We start from the raw sequence: 24367 nt of genomic DNA on the forward strand, positions 1-24367 counted from the left end.
ATTGACTTGGCCATTGCATAACATTCCACTTCTTTCCCTTAAAAATCTCTTTGGTTGCTTTCCAAACACCAAACTACCCGGAAGACCATGGAAAACAACTGTGGTGGATGATCGAAGAATTCTTTCCCTGGTGAAGAAAACCCCCTTCACAACAGTTGGCCAGATCAAGAACACTCTCCAAGAGGTAGGTGTATGTGTGTTAAAGTCAACAATCAAGAGAAGACTTGACCATGTGAATACAGAGGGTTCACCACAAGATGTAAACCATTGGTGAGTCTCTAAAACAGGAAGGCCAGATTAGAGTTTGCCAAACAACATCTAAATAAGCCTTCACAGTTCTGGAACAACATCCTATGGACAGATGAGACAAAGATCAACTTGTACCAGAGTGATGGAAAGAGAAGAGCATGGAGAAGGAAAGGAACTGCTCATGATCCAAATCATACCACCTCATCAGTGAAGCATGGTGGTGGTAGTGTCATGGCGTGGGCATGTATGGCTGCCAATGGAACTGGTTATCTTGTATTTATTGATGATGTGGCTGCTGACAAAAGCATTAGGATGAATTCTGAAGTGTTTTGGGCAATATTATCTGCTCATATTCAGCCAAATGCTTCAGAAATCATTGGTCAGCGCTTCACAGTGCAGATGGACAATGACCCGAAGCATACTGCGAAAGCAACCAAAGAGATTTTTAAGGGAAAGAAGTGGAATGTTATGCAATGGCCAAGTCAATCACCTGACCTAAATCCGATTGAGCATGCATTTCACTTGCTGAAGACAAAACTGAAGGGAAAATGCCCCAAGAACAAGCAGGAACTGAAGACAGTTGCAGTAGAGGCCTGGCAGAGCATCACCAGGGATGAAACCCAGCGTACGCTGATGTCTAATTGATCTCCAGACTTCAGGCTGTAATTGACTGCAAAGGATTTGCAACCAAGTATTAAAAAATGAAAGTTTGATTTATGATTGTTAATCTGTCCCATTACTTTTGGTCCCTTAAAAAGTGGGATGTACATATACAAACTGTTGTAATTCCTACACCGTTCACCTGATTTGGATGTAAATACCCTCAAATTAAAGCTGAAAGTCTGCAGTTAAAGCACATCTTGTTCGTTTCATTTCAAATCCATTGTGGTGGTGTATAGAGCCAAAAAGATTAGAATTGTGTCGATGTCCCAATATTTATGGACCTGACTGTATAGTTTACTTTGCATTGAAGCAATGGCGAAGACTCAAAAAATGACTGACGACTCAGACACTCTGTGATTTTCCTACTATCCAGCTGAACAGGGAGCAGTTGGGGGTTGAATGCCTTTGCTCAAAGGCACCTAAGTTGTGGTATTGCTGGACTGAGATTCAAACCCAAATCCCTAGGGTTAGGAGTCAAACTCTCTAACCACTAGGCCACGACTTCCCCCTGCTTCAAACTTCAACAGGCTATGATTTAATTCAATACATATGAGCACTGCACGTTTCAAAGTCTAGTGCTTGTGCTATGTTCATAGCTGTTACCATGAAAACTGCTATATTCCACTGCTCCAAAAGCACCTCCTGCTGGCAGAGGATGAATTAGCCTTTTCAATCAGCCCTTCTCCTGTTTTTGTGCAGACAAATGCAAAAGTCTATCCAGGTTTATGTGCAGCAAAAACTAATTGCATAAAAAAAAAAAAACATCTAAATAATTGAAACATTAAGATATATTAATATGTATTATTAATATATATTAATATTAATTGATTGGTAATAATTGTTTCAATTAACTGATACTTTTTAAGGAAAGGGATCAAAAGTGTGCTGAAAACATTTTGCTTGTGAAAACCTTTAACTGAACTGTATATATGGGATTCATTTTATTTGTACAGGTCTTAAAAAGTCTTACATTTGATTTAAAAAAATCCTGTCGATATTCAGATGTTATAATAAATATATGAAGCTGTGATGTAGGTAACCTATTTGTTGGAAGTTTTTTTTGTGTGTGTGTGTGTGTTTTTTTTAATTTTTTTATTTACGGCTAGTAGAAGTTCTGAATGGCCACTTACTTACCAATAACTTGAAACATCAACTAAAACAAAATGATAATCGTTAAGTGGTCCTTAGATGTCATGTTCATTACAGCAGAATTGCAGTAAAATGAGTAAAATGTATTCCATTTACACACTGTGTTATTAAAAAAATTTACTGATTTCTGTTGTTTAATGCATATACTATAATAATCAATTAGCTTAAGTTATTACTCCACCATCCGTGAGTGATGGCAGTTGTGACAGTCCTATTTTGTTGAACCAACATGGTTCAAACTGATATGCGACCATATTACTACTTGTGGCTTTTTGGTTAGTTTCTTCAATTTGCAAAATAATGTGGTGGTTAGACAAGTTATTTCGTTTTATTGGAAATTTTATTGTTGAATTCACAAGAGCTAATTTGTTGAATGCATGGCTAAGTGATTGATTTTATACACCTGTAGCAATTGGTCTAATTAAAACATATACCTTTGTCTGTATAACATATAAAGTGTGGATTTGCACAGACATACAAAATCCAAACTTTACTCAGGAGCTTTATAGTCACTTTATAGTCACGTCTGTGTATTTGGTGTAATGAAATGTGTTTATGTGGTTTAAGGTATAAAAAACACACACACAAAAAAAAAAACATATTTTCCACGTACTGCACATTCTTGTTTCTCCTCTATGGCCTGCCTTTTTGAAACATGTCATTTTTTTACAAAGCTCATCATTCTGAAAAGCGACGTGTGCTGTGATTAGCCAGCCATTCAGTGCATTGTGATTGGCCGGATACCTCAAGCGTGCGACAGAAATGTTACGCCCCTCACCATACTGTGATGCCGTCTCCCAGCATGACTTGACAAAAACATTAAAACCCATTACAAACAAGGCATATATTGCATCCAGTGGGGACATAATTACTGATTATAATGAGTTATATTGCCTTTTTAAGCGTTATGTTGCATAACGCGCCGCATAAACATAAAACCATGTCTGCATTTGTGATCAGAGAAACAACAAACAACAAGCCTACTTTACACTGCTTAAAACTTGTTTTGAATCATCAGTGGTAAATTATTTGAATATCTTAATGTACTTACAGACTGTAAGTCAGAACAGGCGGCATTGTAGTGTAGTCTCCCAGGATCAGGGAAAAGTCCTCTATAAAATGCATCTGAATATTTGAGTTGAACTGTTCTGGAACAATGTTTGAAATACAACTTAACCACTGATTTCTAGTTATTTCCTCTTTTGCAAGTAAAACAAAGTAGTTTCTGCATTTTAGGTAGGTGTGGTTGACTCTTAACTTTTATATTTAAAAAAAGCATCTCTTTGCAACTCTGCAGATCTTCTTTATGCACCAAGAGCTTGTAACACTCCAAAGAAAAAGAAAAAAAAGCAGTGAAAGCCAATTACATTTTATAATCAGCTATTTAGTAATCGAGTGATGCCATATCGTGATTTCAGTGTAAATAAGAGGTCAAAATCTGCTTCAAAGCATTTTACTGTGGCTGTTTTTCCATTGTCCATTAATAAATTATATGTTCCTAGGACCAGGTCTTCTATGTGGCTATCACTGTAACTAAATCATGCATTCCAAATCACAGATTTCCTAAAAAGTATGTAATCTCTCAAAAAGTCATGTTCATTTTTATCACATCCTTAATGTAAGAGGATTTCTCGATTTAAAGCAGAGGGAAACTTGTCTAGATTGACACCTGGACTACCTGCGGGGGGTTCAGGATTATTACACATAATAATGATTCCACATATTAGTGGTTTCTTCAGTAGTCGTGTTTCCCAGAAAAAAAAAAAAAAAAAAAACAATATCATTGGGAATGGTACGAGACTGAGTACATGATGATAGAATGCTGATTTTTTAGGTGAAAAAATCATTTAATAGTAAAGTAAAGTTCCTTCTGACCATTTAACTTTTTTTTTTTTTACAATACTTCTCAGCACAGAGATATATTTTGCCCTAAAAAAGTGTTGGTTATTAAAATTGCATACACTCTTAAAAATAATAATGATAATAATAAAAAAATAATAATAAAGTTTTTTTCATCCAAACCAACAAACCTATTTCCTAGAGATTGAAGGATACATGCATCTCCACAGTCTTTTGGGTTGGTTGAAAAAGAAAAAAAAAGTGACTGAAGCTACAGTGACTGAATCCCTCTGCTCAGCAGGCAGCAGGAGGAAAACAATAAAAGGAACGGAGCAACAAAGGGACGAGAAGGAACGGGAGTAAAGGGTAAGGTGAGGAGCCGAGAGCGAAATGAACAGACAGAAGTAATGAGAAATAGAGGGAAAAAGGAAGAGTAAGATAGGGCAAAGGTTTAGGAACATTTCAATTACTGTGTAAACAGACAACAAAGACCCAGAAGACTAGAAACTATAACAGTCTTTAGCCTCAAGGGAAACTCATTTCCCCACTTCAGCTCTGTTCTTCACAGAAATAATGTCAGAGACACACAGAGCAAACATTTGATGTTCTGACTCTGCTGACAGACTTTCATTACATCCAAAATTATCTTCAGAAGCTTGAGGGTAATGAATTGCCTGTTAAGATTAAATGTGAGCAACATTCCCAAGAGCTCAGATCACTTTTTAAGTTTTCGTGGAGAATATTTCTAAGTGCCCAGAGTATTTTATTTATTTTATTTCTCTTTAAATAATGTTGTAATTGCTTTTGTAATTGGTTGGAGCTTCACTTGGAGTTTTAGGTAACAGCGCATAGTTCACAGATTCTTAAACTATTAAACATGACACAACTTTATCTGCGGTTCATTTTTAAAATGTCCAATTTTCCACTGTGAAAGGAATCAGAGATGATCACTAGAATGCTGTTAACAGAAAAGTACAAAGATGTGTGCAGTTTAATTTAAATGATGACCGTACATTAGCAATCAATCCATCCAAACCACACAATTTTTATCAATGCTTTTACTTTCTGCTCATCAAAGTATCCTGAAGAAAATTAAAAATCAAATTAGACAAATTCAAAATAGAATAACTGTAGTCTTAGATGTTTAAATCCCACTGCATCTGACAGGAACTCACTCGAAATATAAATAATACCAGACAGTATATGGTAACACTGTATCTAAAATGCATCATACATTTGGAAGTCAAAACATTTCCAATCAAATATACAGCAGAGTAGCACTAAAATAGAACCATGATATTCCAGCACTTACAATCCCTTGCATGATTGATTTAGTCTCTTTGTGAATATGAAACCGTTCTTCTCTAATACTTCCTTTTTTTCTCCACAAACCTAATATTCTGAGATTTTTCCTCATCATAATCAATGCTTTTGAGACTATTTATAACCACAGTGCACAGCAGAAAAGAGAGCTTTCATGTTCTGTTGAGAGTTACTGTACATTTGTGTGAGTGTAAATGTGTGTCTCTTTATAATGTACACCTATATATACAAGAAAATCATGTCATTATTCATATTTTTTATTTTGTTTAATTTCGGAGGATGTTTATCAGAAAAAGTCATTTTGTAGCATTCCTTTGGGCTATTAAAACAGCTGGTCTCAGTCTCAGACTCTCAACAGAACATGACCATCTATGTAACACCATATTGTACAATAAAATTAAAACAATTGACTTACCTTTTTAAATTCTGTAACTTAGCTGAAATAGCTATGTCATGTATTATATCATAGTACATTTTACAAGGAACATTTTCCAAAAAAGAAGTGAATGCGCAAAAGGAGGGGCATACAGGGTGAGAGAAATAGAAAAGGGTGTGGGCACAAGAGTTATTCTTTATATGTATTGCTCAGTGTGAAAGTGTGAAGGCAGGAGATGCACTCGTGGGGAAACCGGCATTCATTCTCAATCATATTTTACATCCGATCAAGACCGAGAGAGCATCCAACCTGCTCCCCCCAGAAAATAGAGGGATCTAAAGAAATCTTACTTTCTATTCCAGTGGAAAGCGTTTCCCATAGAACATTTTCTCCTACCTCTGTCAGATGTGCGTCAACTTCTTCCATTGCGCGCGAGCGTGGATTTGGGAACGCGCGCGCACTTGCTTTCACCTGATATGAGAAACCAATTTATCGAGATTCTTTAGACCTATTCCGAGGAAGGTCCGCTTTCCTTTGCGGACAGTTGGTCGGAAGATTTCCAAGTGTTGTATTTGAGCATTTCCTCTGTTTCGGATACCCGAAGTGTAACTCGTGTCAGGTAGTGCCCCTCTTTCCGAAATCTGTGTGATGGTGATGTTAACTTGAGATCGCCGTATGAAAACACCTATTATTTTGAGTTGCAGGACACAAAGGGGATTTGCAAGGAGGAAGCATGTATGGCTGAAGGATGTGGGCTCGGAGTGTTGGTCCTAGACCGCCTGACCTGATGCTCTTATGGGAGGGGATGGTGATCTGTCTCCGCTGGGCTTGTGTGCTCGTCTCTCTGGCGGTGTATGTGGGCTCCGCGGAACCGCTCGAGTGGCTGCTGTCCGATAAAGGTCCTTTCCATCGCTCTCAGGAATTCATTGAGTTCACCGAGAGATACCAACACGGCTTTACAACCAGATACAAAATTTACAGGTACGAAAGGTCTTAGAAACAGTAATGTGAAAGAATGGATTTACGCGTTTAATTCGTTTGTTATGTGAACCGTCGTCGAAGTGTATAAAGGTCACAGGAAGATTCCAAGCCCCTTAGTTTTGCCTTTAACCCGTTCTGAGGTGTCTATTTTAACCCGGGATAGAGTGATGGTGTACTGAATATCAACACGACTGATTCGTTTTAAGATCAAACACACAGGTGACTCGAATCGATTCAGTTCACTAGAAAGAGTTGCTCATATTCGTATCACATTCTTATACAACAATTCGATAAATAATGAAAGATGAGCAGTTGAGTTGGTTCGTGTATTTCTTCTCTGACAGTGAAAATAGTTCCATACGAAGCCCAAGCTTCAAGCTTTGAAGCTGGAAAATGATAACAGATAGTGTTCGCTTAGAGTCTTACTTCACAGAACCATCCAATTTTTAAGACAATTTTAACAAATCACAGGTAACGTTAATTATTTTTTTCTTATAGAATTGGAATTTAATAGAAATAAAAACAGTAGTAGCTTTTTTTTTATTGAATTTGCTAATAAAATTCTAAGAGCACACAAAATGTAACAGGCAGATAAATATGAGGTCACAATAATTTATTCAAAAATAAAAAAAAAAATTATATATATATATATATATATATATATATATATATATATATATATATATATATATATATATATATATATATATATATTTGTGTGAGGAACAGGGCAAAATGTAATTTATGTTTCCCATTCAAAAAGATAATTCAGCATGTCGCAGTTAGTCACCAATGAATTTGTCGTCACTGTTATCCAACGTGGCACAACACTTCATGACACTTTTGAATGTTTCAGTTTGTTTCAGACTTGAGACTGATGGCTGAAGGTCCATGGCAGCTTTCATTGGCCAATGGCCTCGAACCACCAATCACAGTTCGTTTCGTTCATCGTCATGTTTCGTGGCGTGGAAATGACGTCAAAATAACATATGTACTATTGCTATTTAAAACTCCTCATATGAGTATCTGCATGTTAAAATGGTTTGCAAGATTGTTTAGTGCCCGTGGTATGAAATTAATTGCTGCTAGAAGCTGACAGCGAGAGCGAGTCTGGAGAGAGTTGTGAGTGAGGGCGCGGGCGCCAGATCCAGTTGTTATAAGCATCCTTGGACTCGTCTTTTTCACTTAATTTGACACTTTGAATAAGTTAAAAAGTGGCAATTTGTAGTTGAGGTTTGGCAACATATTTATCATATCTTATTTGCAAAGTATTTTAAATAATGTTAGTTTATTTTTTATTTGTTTTCATAGCAATATCTGGCAACACCGATTGCTGGCACTTAAACTGACAATAATAATAATAAAAATAAAAAAAAGCTCACAGACAGGGTATTGCTGCCAGGATACCAAATTCGGTAAGGCAAATTAAAAAAATATATCATGATATTATTTGTTACAAATGATATAAAAACAGTAGCATTTAACACTATAGGCTACGCATATCAGTGGGTTAGAGAGTGAAATGAAATGAAATAAGCAAACGCTGAATAAGTCTATGCTATTTATTTGAGTATAGTATACATTTTCACAAAAGCATGCAAAAAAATATTCATAAGAGCACTAGACAAAGTAATTATCTATATAGCAATGGTTATTAATGAAAACTATGACGGTAATATGTACTGCATGCATGGATAAGAAACAACTGATACAATTATCCACCTCTAACCTATAGTAAAATATAAACACATATTGATGCATAAATCTGGTATAACTGTGGTACAATGTTCATTCCTCCAAAACAGAGAAAACATCTTTCACAAACACCTACATGTCTGTCGCTGAAGTGTTTAGTGTATATAATGAGTTATATTTGTACAGTTCTTGACCCCACACCAGACCTCACTAATTTTCAAACCCTGGCTATGGCTATAGACTTTAGAAACAATTACACAAATTGATTGGACTACTTTTAGATTCATTTCACGGTGATGTTCATCTGTTTTATTTTTTTATTATTATTATTTTTTTAGATTCTTGGAACCACAGCTCAGTTTTTTTTTTTAATCCACCTTTTGAAACAAAAATGAAAAACTAAAAGTAAATAATAATTAGTAATAATTAGTTTTCATTAATTTAATTAAAATAGCCAAAGTAATAGGATCCTCTGGAATGAGTACCAGATTGAGATTTTCTACCAGGGCTCATGGCATAAACGTACCTGGGTGCACATTTTAGCGAGACACAAAATACGTACCAATAAGTACATATTACTGCAGTTTCCAAAATAAATGAACACTAGAGGCAGTAAAACTGACACCTTTTATTCCTTTTCACACAAATTTACAGAGTTTCAATTAATAAAGCGTATTTTTCGCAGAATTACTTGAAGAATATCATGTTGCGACTTCAAAACAATATTCATATGCTGGGAGATTTGAAAACTGATGCTTTTGAACATTAATATCGCACATATCCAGCTTTATATCTACGGGTTTTCAGAGGCGGTAAGTTTGGTCGGTAGGTCATGGAGTTCGGAGATGGACTTTAGCTGTGAGGAGCTCCAGTTCGAATCCCATGTAACCACAGTTCGACAAAGTCATTCAAATCTGCTTATAAGTTAGTTGAAACGACATCAACAAATGCGTTCTTATATCAGTTTTGCATTTGTTAGGTAGGTTTAGTGTTGGGTTTAGTGTTGGGTTTTAGCGACGGTCCCCGGATCTTTGAATTCTGAACTGCTGCAATACGTACCAGAAGCAACATAATAAAAACACAGCCATACGTGACTAGAATAACGTAATCAAAACATGCCAGGGTTCACACATTAAACCTGTGTTTTAGCGCAACTCAGTGGACATTTCTCTTTGAAACTGTTGCGAAACATGCAGTGAGGTACGTAAAAATGGTCTTGCAGAAACGTACCCAGAGGTACATATTTTTAGAGAGATGTTTCCTTATGATAGTATGTTGTTGAAAGGACACATCTGAACATGTGCATGTGCCTTTCAGTGGAGTGTTTTTCTTTCTAAAAATACAAAATCTACTGGATATTTTTATTAATTCATGGTTAAGTAACTAGGATTTGCTTCCCCCCACACAAAACCAAGCATGATATTCAAGCCAAGAGCTGCCCACTCAAAAATGAAGCCACTGTCTGACTGACATGGAAATCAACCAACCACAGGTCTTGTTTACAAGCTGTTCGAGCTGGGTTATCTGAAATGTGGGTTGCACTTTCTTTTACAGTACATGCACTTACTTGTGCTGACAGGGAACTTATCTAAAAAAGTACTGGTTAGGTGCAGGGGTACATCCAGAGTTAGTACAGAGTATGTACCTGTAGAATAGGACTTTAAAATATGTGTGTAGATATTATAATCAGAAATGTTAATGAATACAAATTATCTGAAAGATCACAAAGTTCTAAAGGGGGATTTTCATAAAGATGTCATAAAATAACCATTTTGTATTCCGCAAAGAACCTTTCAGAAGTACATTTTAAAAATCTAAAGAACCCTTTTCAGCTATAAAGAACCTTTTTTAATGGAAACTAAATGGAAAATTTCCATTGAGGATAAAGTTTCTTCTTTGAACAATGAATGCCAATAAATAGCCATAGACTAAATCATAAAACAGATTGGAATATACAAGTCAAAGATGTCTAGTTTACTTGATTGTAAAATCCTCAAATAAAGCTCATATATCTTGCAAATATTTTATCCCACAGCCTTACAAACTTTGGCAATTTGAGTGATTAGTTCATTTTAGCAACCTTATTCCTTCCAAAAATAACTTTCTGTGCACCACAATTCCTGAAAATTATGTAAAGCCATGCAGAAAAAATCAGATTAGAGCTTGCCTGATCAAGAAAGTACTTGCCATCTCATATTCAATATGCAACAAATGGATTTTGCATGATTTTAAGGAACCATATTATGCCCTTTTTCTCTCTTATGATAAGAAAACACACCAGTGTGGCACCATTCCTAATGTTTACTGATGTATTTGCTCGCATTGGCTCATATTAGCCATAACCAAATAAAACATAACAAAATTCTATATAACATCCCTGCTGAAAAGACGTCAAGTGTCATAAACTCAGCGTAGAGCCTCAGAAATCACTAACACATACCTTCTCCAAACTATAAGTAAAAATGCATAAACACACCTCCACAGCCTTGCCGCAGAATTCTAGATGATTATTAGTGTCATTTTCCTCTTGAGCTCATCTTCATTTATGCCCTCTGGTTTCTGTTTCTGATTACAAAATAGCTTGTGGCTTTTGATTACATGGTGCCCTGAGGTCTGCACCACAGGCTCTCAGAGAGCTCTCCAGTAAAGGAGCGTTTTGCCCTCTCTGGTTTGTCGGTGGTGATCAGTGGCTTAGGTGCTCAACGCTAGTGCTCATAAGGCACCTCATCTGATACTTACACCATCCTTTGTTGGGCTGATTGGTGATAATGACATCCTCCATTCCTTTCATGATTGTTCTCTGGATAGGGCTCTTCATGTAAGTGATTGGATTGGTTCCCATGAGTTTTAAACTCTGTCATTGGTATAGAAGGCTGTGGTTTAATTGCTAATCTCCAAAGACAGATTTCTGCAACCGAGGTTGGAGAACATCCTGTATTTTCTCTGTTGTGGAGAGTAATAACCTTGTAATGGAGATAGGGAATGTGGGAAATAGGATGAAAGAAAATAAATATTGATCTAATGGTGTGATCTTCCGGAACCTGAGAAGAAGAGGCATGTTTTTTGCTTGCTGTGCAATTTGTACACTGCTTGGATACCAGTAACTGATTTTTAGATAAATTATGAGATATTTTCCAATATGGCGAAAGGTACTGGCTACAAATCGAATTTGCTGATATTTGACACGCTGATATTAAATAATCCTTTACTGTATGTGATGAATGAAAAGACAGATCAGAAGTATGATGTTGGGAAGATTTGTAAACATTTATGAAATATGACTCTTATGTTCACCAAGGCTGCATTTATTTGATCAAAAATACAATAAAAACAGTAATATTGTGAAACATTATTCATAATGTTCTATTTGAATATATTTTAAAATTTCATGTATTCCTGTATTTAAAGCTGAATTTTCAGCATCATTACTCCAGTCTTTTGTGTCACTTGATCCTTCAGAAATCATTCTTATGCTAATTTGGTGCTCAAGAAACATTTAATATTATTATCAGCATTGAACACAGTTGTGCTGCTCTTGTGGAAAGTAATACATTTTTTAAAGGACTCTTTGATGAACAGAAAGTTCAGAAACAGCATTAATTTGAAACATAAACCTTTTGTAACATTAAAAGCCACATTTGATCAATTTGATTCATCCTTACCCAATCTTAATGACTGTTACCAACCCCAAACTGTTAAAATCAAAAAAACAACTGACTGACTGAATGTTTCTCAAGATATTGTACCTTTTTGGAATGCGGAATGTGAACATACAATAATAATAATAATAAATCAATAAATAAACGTATATGTTCTCATTCTATTTTTGCCTACAACCAGTCAAAAATGTCTCAAACTATCAAAACGTATTGATATTACTCATCCTTCAGTACTTAAAATGAGTATTTTAGTATCAAATACAAATTAAGACTATTTGTAAATTCTTGAACTTGTTGTGTCCCTTACTTTTAAATAGCATTTATCTAGCAGTCGGGAAGAATTTAATGGGATCATATGAAGTTGACATAAAGAGGAAAATGACACTTATAATCATCTAGAATTCTGCGGCAAAAAATGTAAACATAAAGCCATGTCTGTATTTGTGATTGGAGAAACAACAAACAACTTGCTTTTAGTCAGTGGCAATTTTTTTTTTTTTTATATAAAAAACATACTTACAGGCTGTGAGTCAGAACAGCTGGCATTGTAGGCTACTCTCCCAGGTTCAGGAAAAAGTCTTTTGTAAAATGCTCTGTGCACATCTAAATGTTTGGGTTGAACTTTTCTGGAACAGTGATTTCTAGTTGTGTCCTCGTTTGGAAGGCCAAACAAAGTAGTTCTACTTTCACAATGAAACACAGCGTCTCCACAACATAGTTGCGGCAGCAACAATACTACAGCGAGAATCAAAGTTATGCCTTCTTTCTTTGCGTGGACATTTGGGCAGTGTTATGCAAATCTTCCTACACAGTGATATAGATATGTGGGGGGGCATGTTAGAATAAGCCATTTTAGGGGGGTGTGGGTGAGTCTTAACTTAGAATATCTCTTTGGGTTTGAGACTTCAGTCCTTGCAACTTTAGGCATCTTATCTACGCACGAACAGCTTATAACACTCTAAACAGAAAGGAAAACTTGCATCATATGACCCCTTTAACTGTGCAAACAGAGACAGAACTTGACCCCATGCATAATTATTATGGCTGTAAAGCAATTAATATTTGCAATCAAATTAATTACATGATGTGCCAATTAATATAATTAATTGCACATTAATTTTGGCTGAGGAATTACCCCCAATACATCAGCTTCATTATGTTAAATGAGAAACGCATTTAACAGACATAACAGAAAGTACCCTTAGAAAGAAATGTTTTGATTCAATATTGCATAGATAAAAATACACTGCAAAAAATAAATTAAACTAATATATATATTATGTTTTTAGTAAAAATATGTCTTGTTTTCTGAAAAAAAAGAAAGGAAAGAAGATATTATTTTTCTTACCCCACTGGGATATATTTTTTACTTATTTAAAGCAAAAACGAATTACATTTTGATACTTTGATACTTTCAGAAAACAAAGCTTAATATCATAAGTCAAATTGCATCTTGGATAAATTAATCTTGATTCAAGAATGTTTAGAGATTTGTAATGGGAAATTGGGTTTATTTTTTTATTATTTGTTATTTATTTTTTTGCAGTGTAAGAGCACTCTTGCTTGTGTGATATTGCTAAACTCTATTTTTATATTTTATCCATATAACTGCATCCTCATGGGCTCTGCATCATGTTCATCATTAAACAACTGCATGCAATGTAAGATGACATCTAAGCCAGTCTAAGCCAAGCACAGGGTGATGTAAATGTGTAAAAAAAAATTTGCATTATTTTTTTTCTCCATAATTAGTCACACTAAATTAACACACTAAATGGACAGTCCTAATAATTATATTTAATTGCATGCAAAAATTATTATATTTTCCCCAAAAGCAAAAAAGTTATCTTGATATCTAATATATTCTTTAATCCCTGGTATTAAATTATTTTTTATTTTTTTATTTTTAATATCATGAATCTGAAATATGATGCTTTAAATGAGTGTGTTTCCAAACACACAAAAATAGTTTCAATTAAAAAAAAAGAAAAGTTTGACATTCTCTTTCAAAATTTGGTACAGCTTTTAGTGACGCGTGAGTGGGATGCTTTGTTTGAAAATCTACCATCTGAGCGTTAGCTTCAGGGAATGCTATAAATTCTGTCAGACCAGATTAGAACCGAATATCAGAGAACTAAACTTTGAAACCGATGTCTCTCACTGCGTAATAATAGATGCAAATGTATTTAAATGGAAAGACACTAGATTCAGTTCTCCATCCCAATGCCTATTTCATAGTTTAGTGGGTGTACATCATGCATTTTAGTTTACAGTACTTCCTTTAGTCGAGGAAGGGATTGCTGTTATTTTGTGTGTGGGCGTAATCAGATAATGGTTCTGCAAAGAACCGACATTATAACACACCGAGCCACCTCAGCGTTTGTTGGAACAATTAAACAGAGGTTTACAAGCTTTACCTTGTTCAGCGTACTAATATGAGCAATTGGAGAAGCACAGGCACCACACAGAGTTTAGAGAAGGATCTTAAGGGATTACATCCTCAGTGCTTTGTGGAAATGTGCTCAGATTGTGCACCTGGCTCCCTATGGAGGCTCTTCAAGCCCCAAAACAATGAAATACCACCTACCATCCTGGCTGCTCTGTTGAGCCAAAAAGAGCTTTTTGGAATAGGAATAGAGCAAACAAACATGGAGAGAGGGACAGATGTGGTGAAGTGCCAGATTGAGGAGAGGACAACATGAATGTGACTGTAATGACTAATGCGAGAGGATGTGATGATTACTTGAGCTCCAATAATAGCTCATATCAAAATCCCTAAAAATGATTATGAACTCACAGGGAGTTCGGCCGATGGAAGGTCAACAGCCTTGCCGCGGAGAGACAAGAAGGCAACGGGGTGGCCGTGCCCTTTGACCCCGACTTTATCCATAACATCAGGCTTCTGGGGAGACGGCCGAGCCTGCAGAAAATTACTGACACCATCATTAAGAAATACGGGACTCATTTCCTGCTCTCTGCCACTCTGGGAGGTAAGAGAACTATTTTATGTGTGAGCTAGTTATTATCCCTGCAAAATATATTTTCATTCTTGTTCCTGAGTTTGCAAGGACATCTTTATACAATCTCAGTAGAGGTTGACATGACATTGTCCATTATTGAACATTGGGATTAGTGTTAACTAATGGATATGACACATAACTTCAGTCCCTGGATTAATTTAAAACTCAAACTCAAAATTCACCATGTTTAAGTTTATTAACGTGCATTTCATCAGTGCATGCTATTCCAAAGAATTTGAATTTCTTTAAAAATGCAGTTTTGTTAAATAAATAGTTTTGCCTTTAACCACTCCTTTTTGGTGGATGTCAGGCTAGACCAGTGTTTCTTAATCAGGGGACCAGGGCCCACTAGAGGGGCCTCTGCAAAATTCCAAGGGGACTGCAGGATAAAGTCAAATTATTATTATTATGGTCATGCTTTATTTTAAAGTCCTGTTCACACTAACTAACTAAAACTGGTGCCTCAATAAACTCCTAATTACTGCTTATTAATAGTTAATTAGGTAGTTGTTAAGTTTAGGTATGGAGGAGGATTAAGAGATCTAAAATACGGTCATGCAGAATAAGATTAATATGTGCAGAATAAGTTAATAGTGAGAATTTCTCCTTAAAATAAAGTGTCACTGTTCTTCTTTTTCTTATTCTTCTTCTTATTCATATACTAAAACAATCTAACTTGATTGAAATGTTAAATAGACATAAAATCTATTTTCTTTTCAGTAACTTTAGTTCTTGACACCTATAAGTAATGCATATATATTATAGTTATGGTTTTGTTAATATTATGTTATGTGACTTCTCATATACGACTTCTCAAGAAGTTAGTAGGTTTTTGAAATAAAGATAAGGGGAGGGGATTGTTGTTGTTCTTTTTATTCGTTTTTAAAATTCTTATTATATGGACATAATTGAAAGAAATGAGATTCCAAGTGTAATCCAGAGAGATAATTCAATAAATAATGGGAAATTGTTGATTGAATTGGGTGAGAGCAAAAGAGTGCAGTGTCTGGGTGTAAAAAATTATGAATTTAATTTCTTTCAGCATGACCTCGTCTGATGTTACTTTCAGCGCTGCATACAGGTTTAACCAAAATGCATTCATATTTATACCTTAAATGTAGTCAAAATCCATTCCAGACCACCTAAAGATGCATTTATTGTGATCCGATCTTTCATCTGGCATAAGGTGGTGAAGTGTTATCTGATCATGATAGGATCACAGAAAATGTATGCTAATGCCAGATGTACATGGAACTGTTTTGCTTAGGCTTATGTTGAGATGCTCTTCAGTAACATTAGCACCAACATCAAAAAGGCCCTCAAAAGGGCTGGTGGCGTATCAGGAGAGGGGTGATCTTGATACAATACACCCGCCTTTCATTGTCCAATCAGTTTCCCGGGAATACATTTTTTTCTCTCTGAATATTCGGTTTCACTCACAAAAATACTTAATGGATTGCGACTGCCTTGTCAGTTTCTATAGGCAAGAAGAAAAGTGTAGACAGGGACATCTCTGTTTGTTAAACTGGTTTTCAGCTCTGAGAACTCATCTTCATTTGTAGATATACTGGAGAAAAGTAGTCTCTCAGTTCTCTATACCTTGCCTGCTGGGAGATTGTTTACAGTACACATCTCTTTTAAAGAAACATTCTCATTCATCAATATCTCACTCCATAAATAAACTGCTTGTATACCATGACTGAGGCTGAAAGTAGAGATCATTTGAAGGTCTGGCTTATGCTCCACAGGACACCTTTTGTCTCTACCATTTTTATTCTTACACGTTTATTCTCTCCAGACAAACCCACCAGCTGAGTCAATTGATTTTCATAGGATCCCTTTCACTCGGAGATGAAGGATACTCTCATCTGTACCTTGCGTGTAATGAGAGCTGACGCATCAGATGGGAAAGAGCTGCATGGCTCTGTGGGCCCCGACGGCCTGAGATGTGGCGAGCTCATGCTGTAGATGATTAGGGTTGATTAGCTTCTCCAGCTGCGATGATCATTTTTGTCTGGCTTTTGATCAGGCGAGGAGTCCTTGACCATTTTCGTGGACAAAAGTAAGCTTAGCAGAGGTCAACAGAATGGGAGTGCATCCAATGCTACAGCCGGTTCGCTGACCCTCGAAGCCCTCCACCAACTGGCAGCCTCCTATTTCATCGACAGAGACAGCACACTCCGGAAGCTCCATCACCTCCAGATTGCCTCCACCGCCATTAAGGTACGACCCCCATGGTAGCAAAATCAGGTTTGAATTGTGATGGCAGGGGTAAATATAGTACATGCAAAAATCAATGTAGCAAAAAGGGCTGGGCTAAACATTGTATATTATTATATTGACTACCATAGCTAATAGGTGGCTGCTTTCGAAATTTCTCTCTGCACACTTTCTGTATAATTATTTGTCATGCTTTCGGGGATGACAACCACATTTAAATGCAGGATTTAATAAAAAAAAATCTGACGACTGGCAGCGATAACCATAGCAATAAAGGGGACAGAAAGCGTAAGACTGTATGTCAAAATACATCTGTGCATAAAGTCTTGAAGTCTAAAAACAAACATATAGACCTGACACTTGTTTATGGTGGATGATAGAGCTGTGTAAATGAAAAAGACAAATGCAAAAAAATAAAAACCCACACAAATTAAGAAAGCCTATACAATATGCAGGTATATAAATCTTCAGTTTGAAAATACAAATACTCACAACAAACCAAATACAGAAACGTGTTGCAAATAGCACGGACAAAAAAAAAAAAAAAAAAAACATTGTTTATACTGTCAGTGTGCAATTTTGACTTGGTTTTAACCATTACTTAAAGGGGGGGTGAAATGCTCGTTTTCACTCAATATCCTGTTAATCTATAGTACCTGTAGAGTAGTACTGCTTCCTTCATAACTAAGGTGTACATGTGGAAAGTGCAGTTTGATGACAACATCGCATGTTGTTTACTTGATGTGCTTACGCGCCGATAGCTAAGTTAACAACACAGAGATATTTGAAGCAGTTTTACTCACCACCTGCGGTTCCAACACACGATCGTGACCCTTTTTCGTTGGGACTGCATTATCCTTAAGAAATAAACGATGTGCAAATCCGGCGTCAAACTGGGCCTTGTTTGTAAAACAAGCATCTTCGAAATGCAGGGAACAAACACAAACACTTGCACAACTCTGTTGATGCTCTGTAAAAATAAAGTCCATCCACTGAATCTGTGCAGGGTTGTCTTGGCCTGGCAACCAAAAACACACTTCTTTTGTGACATTTCGCTCTCGCTCTGATCAGTGAACATCTGTTGTGCTCCCAGTGCTGTGCTATACGGGAGCGTGTGCTCTTCCGGCAGAAGTGCCCTAGGACCCATATAAGGAAATTCCGCTCCATCTAACGTCACACAGACCCATACTCGAAAAAAAACTTTTCGAAACTTGTGACAAACCGGAAGGAACAAAAATACTCCTTCAAAAAATACAACTTAATTTTTGAAACTTTGTCCATGTTTAGCATGGGAATCCAACTCTTTAACAGTATAAAAAACTCTGTATGCATGAAATAGCATTTCACCCCCCCTTTAAGCAATCAGAACTTACTGATGTATAAATAAACCAAAAACTCACTTTTAAGTTCAGCTGTGACAGCTCCACTGTCACAGTGTTTCTGTATTTGTTTGTGTTGTAAAGTATTTGCAGTGCCTTTCTGTCTTTGGTTGCATTATGTTTTATTATAAATATGTGTGTTTTTGTGACATATCAGGACACAACTTTGTATAATGACATGGGTATGACACAGGTATTACAAGGAGATGGTGACTTATGACGACATAACCCAGGTCCCCATTTTTAAAACGCTTATAAACCATACAAAATGAGTTTTTTTGAGAAAGTAAAAATGTGTGTGTTTGCGTTATGAGTATGTTTGGTTGCAGTAAGTATTTGCAGTGCATTTTAATTTATTTAGCATTTTGGATTTAGAGAATTTCCAGTACATGTGTTGTCATACTGATGGAGTTTTCTTAATTAGTTGGTGTTTTTTGCATGTGTTATCTTCAGTTGCAGTGTTTTTAACTCTCTCGGCCACCGTACTTGTTCCTAATTGGATTACAATATGTAATGCGTTTCTTTCTTCTTCATGTGTTTCTTTGTTTTTAAAATAACTTACTCAGGCATTGTAGCAACCACAACTTTTTTTAGGGAAAAAAAATAAAAATAAAATGATTTTCGTATATTTTTATATTTCATATTTTTTGTATCGCTAAGCCCTAGTAATATATCAGTTCTAATCAGATAATATTAAATAATAAAATGTGGAAAAACACACATCTACTAATTACTTTTTCCATAATCTTGTGAATCATGAGAAATATGTGGTTAGTCAAACCAGAGGTGGACATTTTTCTCCTGATCAAATCGTCCTGGGGTCAAATCCCACATTAGTACATATCAACACATTAGTCTGTCTTAGCTTCATTTTAATTGGTGTTCTTACTGATTGACTAATGCTGGGTACACACCAAAAGATAATCAGGCTGATTTCCCCCCTTCTGACAATCCTATCTATCTCCCGATTATCTTGATGGTTCTACAGATTATTTTATTAGATGTTCCCTTGGTGTGAGGTTTGTTAAGAGTGTCCGAACCTGATCGGATGAACGTCGGAGCAGCCCAGATCGCGAATCAAAAATATTCAACATGTTTAAAGGAGCTATGTGGAGGTTTTTACTTAAAAAAATCTTTAAGATAGAGTTTTCATTTGTGCATGTATGAGCCAACCATGATGTAAAAAAAAGAATGACACCTCGACTGTCCACCACGGTTGCCTCTATCAGCCTGTAGGCTCAATTGTTTGTGAAGGAGTCGGGCCCGAATTGGAGCGAAAATTCATAAAATTTGACGTCATGCGCGTTCTCGTCTACTTGGGCTTACAACCGTACGGCACGCCAGCCATTATAGTAAGCAGCGGCAATAGTGTTTTCAAATGGACTCTGCGGATGGAAAGAAGCAACCAGCCTCCAGCACAATTCAGACACCCACGGACACTCCTCGAAGTAAAAAAAAAAAGAAAAAAGAGCGTGCTCCTCTGCGCACTGAGAATGAGGATGAGACTGGCTGCAGTTCCTCTAACGGCCAATGGTGTCAGTAACGGTTAGACATTTCAGAACCTATGCAATGCTCCTTTAATATTTCCGATCAGAAATCCTGATGTGTGGGTGACCCCTGAGGACAAACGCGCACACGCTCTGGAGATTATCACGTGAAACGAAACAATATCCAATCAGAAAGCGAGATGATGGAAGACAGAAGCAATCATGGCACAGCACAAAGTGAAATTGATGTGGACAGCAGAGATGGAGGATCAGCTTGTTGATTTGTGGCAACAGCACGAATGTTTTTACAACGTGTCATGTACAGAATAATTTCAAACACTATCATTATAATTTCTTTCTGCATATCATCCGCCATGCTTATTCTGAAGTCTCGCGAGATTTTGCAATATTTCCTGTGTTCACAGTCGAGACTCTTTTCACAGTTGAAAATCTGTTTGCGTGTGGTGTGCTGTCTTTTTCACATCACGGCCACACACTATAGGAGCAAAACGGTTAAATCTAGGATTTTTTTATCCTCATGTATGTGGTTTATCACATTTTGAAAATCTTATAAGATGTAAAAAATCTTTTGGTGTGCACCCAGCATTATTTGACATCAGATCAGTAGAGGACTCATGCACTAATCATGCACTAGCTGTAGATAACAATGAGACAGATTTGTTAACAGCTCGTGCCGGTGTAAACCCTCTTTTGGCATTAAAAAAACTACTATCAGGATTTACTACAGAGGAGTGAAAAATTAGGGATGAAAAGGCATGAACACAGGTATTTAACTTTATTGCTTTTAGATTAGTAGGAGTTTCACATATCAGACAGAGGAGAGCATTGAATCAACGTTATTTACTAAGGTTTGCGCAAGTCAGTTTACTGGTACAGTATTTAGGTCATTACAGTGAGATTAGACTTTTCCCCATTTAGATATTTATAAGAAACTGAAAAAAGCACTAATATCAGTGCATGACAAAACTTCTCCAGGTCCCAAAAATACCCTTAGACTCCAGAGGGTTAACGTCTAGAAACTTTCTTAACCCATTCTTCACTTGACATGACTGCGATAGTGGCTAATTTGCTCTGCTATTGGTAGATGGAATTGGTCATTATGGAAATCATCCGGGTGATATATATTTTTTTTTTTCATTTGTCCATTGTCAGTATATCAACTGCAGAATTTTACACTTTCATCAGCACTTTTATGGGATTGCAATTTCATGCTAATTTGCCCTGCTTAGTAAATCTAGCCCTTAATGTTACAATTTCACAAAATGCAGTAAACTCATCTGTTCAGCATAGTCAGAAATTGAAACAATTTGTAACTTCATTCTTAACATACTGTATAAAGACGAGGACCTGGAGTTTCAGTCCATTCTGTAATTGCCTCACTTAGACATTTAGATTTATTTGACAGAAAATCAATCAACCAAAGATGGGAACCTGAAGTTTTGTTTTTTCTTTCTTTTTTAATTCTTGTAATTCTTGTATAGTTCCATGTCAAAAGTATGGTGGCCGAGAGAGATCAACACGCTGCAACTTAAGAAAACACATGCAAACTGAAAAAACACCAGCAAATGAAGAAAACATCTTCATCAGTTTGACAACACAAGTGTTGCAAATCATCACAACACATGCATATAAAAAACACGCTGCAAATCATCGCAACACATGCATATAACGAAACACGCTGCAAATCATCACAACACATGTATATAACAAAACACGCTGCAAATCCTCACAGCACATGCACATTAAGAAACAATTAATGAAGCATTGCAAATTTATTTTCATTAACCTTGAAATTATATTAAGCTGAGTATATTAACGTTAGCCATCTTAAGTACCAGTAGCCACTGCACGATAAACAAATCCCAGCTGGGTCCAACATTTTTTGGGGTCTCCTTAAAACATTTCCATTGTGGTCAGAGCTATTTGCAGCATGATTTGCAGCGTTTCTTAATTTCAGTCCCTCCAGAAAAACGTGATTATGCGATCGCGTGATTTAATGCATAATCAGCCAAGGGCCGCATATTTACGCAGGGGTCGCATTTTTTCAAATACGCCGCACTTTCACCGCATAAATTGCCGATTTCAGGAAGCAAAATATGCGGAGGTAGCATGATTTCATGATAATAATAATTTACGTTGCAAAAAAGTCACATATATCTTAGCAGAAAGTTGAAAAATGTTGCGTTTACTTCACACAAGTAAATCGCCATTATTTTCCAATGGGAACCTTATGAAGTGACGTAATTGCGTGACGTGAACATCATCTGTGAAGCCCGCGTTGAAACCAGGGTGAAGGACGCAAATCATTCTCATCTGCCAACAAAAATAAGTGCAAAAGACCGCGCGAAGCAGTTACCCGGTGTGTTACATGACAGTGGGGGCAAATTATCTTGAGAGAGGGATGAGGATGAGGATGGCGAATGATAGCCCAGTGTTAGAGGCTACGAAGTTAGTTTTCATTTTCACAGTGGACTATTGTAGTTTCATTCAGAAGTTGATGCACCTCTACAGTTGTAAGATTGTACTTTTTTGTTACAGAATAGTACCAAAACCTTACAGTTGTAAGTATATTAGTAGTATGTAAAATAATTTATGTAGCAGTAAGAGATTGCACTTTGCAATTCATGTAAAACAGCATTTGTATATTTGTGTGTATATTTTATTTGTATTCATTTTTACAGAAGTTGTTGAATATTCCTTTTGTAAAGCTAGAGAACTTGTTTGACTCAATGTTTTGTAAGTTTGAGCCATGTGTTAATTAAGGTCTGAAATAAAACAGAATGAGAACTTACTGACTAATTACAGTAAGGTAGTAGCCTAGTGAGAACAGGGTGTTGGGGGTCACCTTTTTTTCTCTTTTTCATCAAACCGCCGTTTTTGCAAGTTCCCGCAATTTCATCGCATGAGATTTTTTAAGAAATCCTGCCGCAAAATCAAGCATTTTTGCCCGCAACAATCACAAAAATAATCTGCGATTTTCTGGAGGGACTGTAATTTGCGTGTGTTGTGATGTTTTGCAGCGCATTTCATTATATGCATGTGTTGTGATGGATTTGCACCCCGTTTCGTTATATGCATTTGCTGTGATGGATTAGCAGTGCGTTTCATTATATGCATGTGTTGTGAGATTTTGCAGCGCGTTTAATTATATGCATGTGTTGTGATGATTTGCAACACTTGTGTTGTCAAATTGATGAAAATGTTTTTTTTTTTTTTTTTTTTTTTTTGCTGGTGTTTTTTCAATTTGCATGTGTTTTCTTAAATTGCAGCGCATTGAGCTCTCTCGGCCACCGTATAAAAGGCCATGCCAGAACTCAAGTCTTGTAGTAATGATTTTCTCTGTGTTGTACATGTAGGTATAATACAACATTATTTCACAGTATGTCCTTGTTCATGAAGTCATTCTAATCTTAACATAAGTGTAGGAGGTTTTATTTGAATCAATAGATAATTTTGTATTAATACTGTGCACTTTTAAAATGGATAGTTTATTCATTACCCATCATCAAAGTCAGCAAGGGAGCTATTAAGAATGAAAATGTTCAGACATGGCTTTTCTTTCCCTGAATGCCCACTCATAATCTTTCTTTGTTTTCCTCATAGTAAATGAATGGATAAAGGTGTTAACAGGGATTTATTTTCCCTCATGCTAAACCAGTATATCGTTGAATCAACAGCTACATTTAACATTATGAATAATTCTCTATTTCTAACATGTTCCACTGTTAGGCCAACAGAAGATTGGTGGGGAACCAAGAACAACTTATTACGTATCATTTCCATTTAATTTAAAATACCACTGTGGTCTCTTTCCTGAACAAATAATAATAAAAAAGGTTTTGTAAAGTGAATCAGAAATAAACATTACAATCAGAATGGTCTGTTTTCCGAATTAATTACTCTTTTAGGTAAATCAAAAACACAGTTTGGTTCTTGAATAAATGACTGTTATGAATTTGTTATTTTAAGTGAATCGAAGACACAACGCATCCAATGTAGTCCACTCATTCTCAAACAAATTATTTATATGAGCTGGTCCTTTTATTTATATATATATGGTGAATCAAACAAATACAGCTCAGCTTACTGTGTAATGTTGTTCTTAAAGGGATAGTTAACCCAAAAGTTAAAATTCTTCATGATTTACTCACCCTCAAGTTATTCCAAACCTGTATGAATTTCTTTCTTCTATTAAACATAAAAGAAGACACTTTGAAGAATGTTGGTAATCAAACAGTTGATGGCTCTCATTGAAAAAAATAAAAATAAAAAGAAATTCTCCAAAAATTCTGCAAAATATCCTTTT

General features: G+C 36.1%; 1 protein-coding gene across 1 annotated transcript in view; it reads left to right on the forward strand.

Annotated features, from left to right (window-relative positions):
* The first annotated feature begins 5833 nt into the window (after window positions 1-5833).
* LOC128025622 (BMP/retinoic acid-inducible neural-specific protein 3-like) overlaps window positions 5834-24367 on the forward strand; it is a 35150-nt gene continuing 16616 nt past the window's right edge. The window contains exons 1-4 of the mRNA XM_052612120.1: window positions 5834-6218; window positions 6304-6580; window positions 14734-14924; window positions 16984-17177. Coding sequence (XP_052468080.1) covers window positions 6348-6580; window positions 14734-14924; window positions 16984-17177 — 618 coding nt within the window. The 5' untranslated portion in view covers window positions 5834-6218; window positions 6304-6347. The remainder of the gene's footprint in view (window positions 6219-6303; window positions 6581-14733; window positions 14925-16983; window positions 17178-24367) is intronic.

The sequence above is a fragment of the Carassius gibelio genome, chromosome A2, assembly GCF_023724105.1.
Source record: "Carassius gibelio isolate Cgi1373 ecotype wild population from Czech Republic chromosome A2, carGib1.2-hapl.c, whole genome shotgun sequence".
Taxonomy (NCBI): Eukaryota; Metazoa; Chordata; class Actinopteri; order Cypriniformes; family Cyprinidae; genus Carassius; species Carassius gibelio.